The sequence below is a fragment of the Macadamia integrifolia genome, chromosome 4, assembly GCF_013358625.1.
Source record: "Macadamia integrifolia cultivar HAES 741 chromosome 4, SCU_Mint_v3, whole genome shotgun sequence".
Lineage (NCBI taxonomy): Eukaryota > Viridiplantae > Streptophyta > Magnoliopsida > Proteales > Proteaceae > Macadamia > Macadamia integrifolia.
In genome coordinates, this window is record NC_056560.1 from 37,212,917 (window position 1) to 37,214,248 (window position 1,332).

Sequence of the window (1,332 nt, forward strand, 5' to 3'; positions counted from 1 at the left end):
TAGTGCTATCATTCAGGTTAACCAATGCACCGGCTACTTTTATGGATCTGATGAATTGGGTGTTTCATGTTGTCCTTGATAAGTGGGTCATCATTTTCATTGATGACGTCTTGATTTACTTGAAGTCGGAAGAACATGCAAGGCACTTGAGGATGGTATTGTAAAGACTAAGAGTACAGCAGTTAGATGCCAAATTTAGAAAATGTGAATTTTGGCTCAAGCAAGTAGGATTCCTAGGACACATGGTGTCTGAGAATGGGATCGAAGTGGACCCAGACAAGGTAAAGGCTATAGTAGAGTGGGAGGCACCCAAGAGTGTAACAGAAATTAGAAGCTTCTTGGGCTTAGCAGGCTACTATCGGTGCTTCATTGAAAACTTTTCTCGAATTTCTACGTTGATGACCAAGTTGACCTGGAAGGGTGTGAAGTTTGAGCGGTCAGAAGAGTGTGAGAACAACTTCCAAGAGTTGAAAAAGCAGTTAGTGTTAGCTACTGTATTGACCATTCCAAATGGTACAAGTGGGATGACAGTCTATACTGATGCATCCAAGATAAGGTTGGGTTGTGTTCTCATGCAACATGGCAAGGTGGTAGCATATGCATCCAAGCAACTCAAGGAATATGAGAAGAACTACCCCACTCATAATTTAGAACTGGTGGCAATTATGTTTGCTTTGAAGATCTGGCATCATTATCTGTATGGGGAGAAGTGTGAGATCTACAGTGAACACAAAAGCCTTAAGTACTTCTTCACCTAACGAGATTTAAATGTGAGGCAGAGAAGATGGCTTGAGCTTACAAAGTACTATGATTGTGATATTCAGTATCACCCAGGTAAAGCTAATGTGGTGGCTGACGCTCTAAGTCGAAAGGCTCAGACAGTTTCACTTTCGTACTTAGCTATCAGTCCACAGTTGATACAAGAGGCAATACTAATGGATGAAATTCTTCTATACGAAGGGGCAACCTTGGAGCTAGAATATTAGTCAAATGATGTTAAGCAGTTGACCATATCCTTGTCAGCCTTACAGGTATATCCATATGTCATACAAGAGGTGATAGTGAAGCAATCTTTGGATCCTGAGCTGCAAAGGATTAGGCTAAAAATTCAAGAGCAGATAATGAATGACCCCGACTTCATAGTAGCCAATGACGGGGCATTACTATTTCGGGATAGGTTATGTGAACCTGATGACATGGTGATACAGGATAAGATTGTGAAAGAGACACATAGTTCTGAATACTCACTTCATCCTGGAAGTACTAAGATGTACAAAGACCTTAAACAAAGCTATTGGTGGCTAGCAATGAAGACCACTATTGCCTTGTATG

At 41.1% G+C, this 1,332-nt stretch overlaps 1 protein-coding gene across 1 annotated transcript; it reads left to right on the plus strand.

Moving 5' to 3' along the window:
- Nucleotides 1-242: 242 nt before the first annotated feature.
- LOC122076440 (uncharacterized mitochondrial protein AtMg00860-like) lies at nucleotides 243-986 on the plus strand. The gene is made up of 2 exons (XM_042641735.1): nucleotides 243-513; nucleotides 835-986. The coding sequence occupies exons 1-2, from the start codon at nucleotides 243-245 to the stop codon at nucleotides 984-986; spliced, it is 423 nt and encodes a 140-aa protein (XP_042497669.1).
- Nucleotides 987-1,332: the final 346 nt, after the last annotated feature.

Coding starts and splice junctions, on each gene's coding strand:
- LOC122076440 (XM_042641735.1), top strand. CDS start 243: ATGGTGTCTGAGAATGGGATCGAAGTGGACCCAGACAAGGTAAAGGCT. Junction 514..834: donor TGTATTGACCATTCCAAATG/GTACAAGTGGGA, acceptor AGTATCACCCAG/GTAAAGCTAATGTGGTGGCT.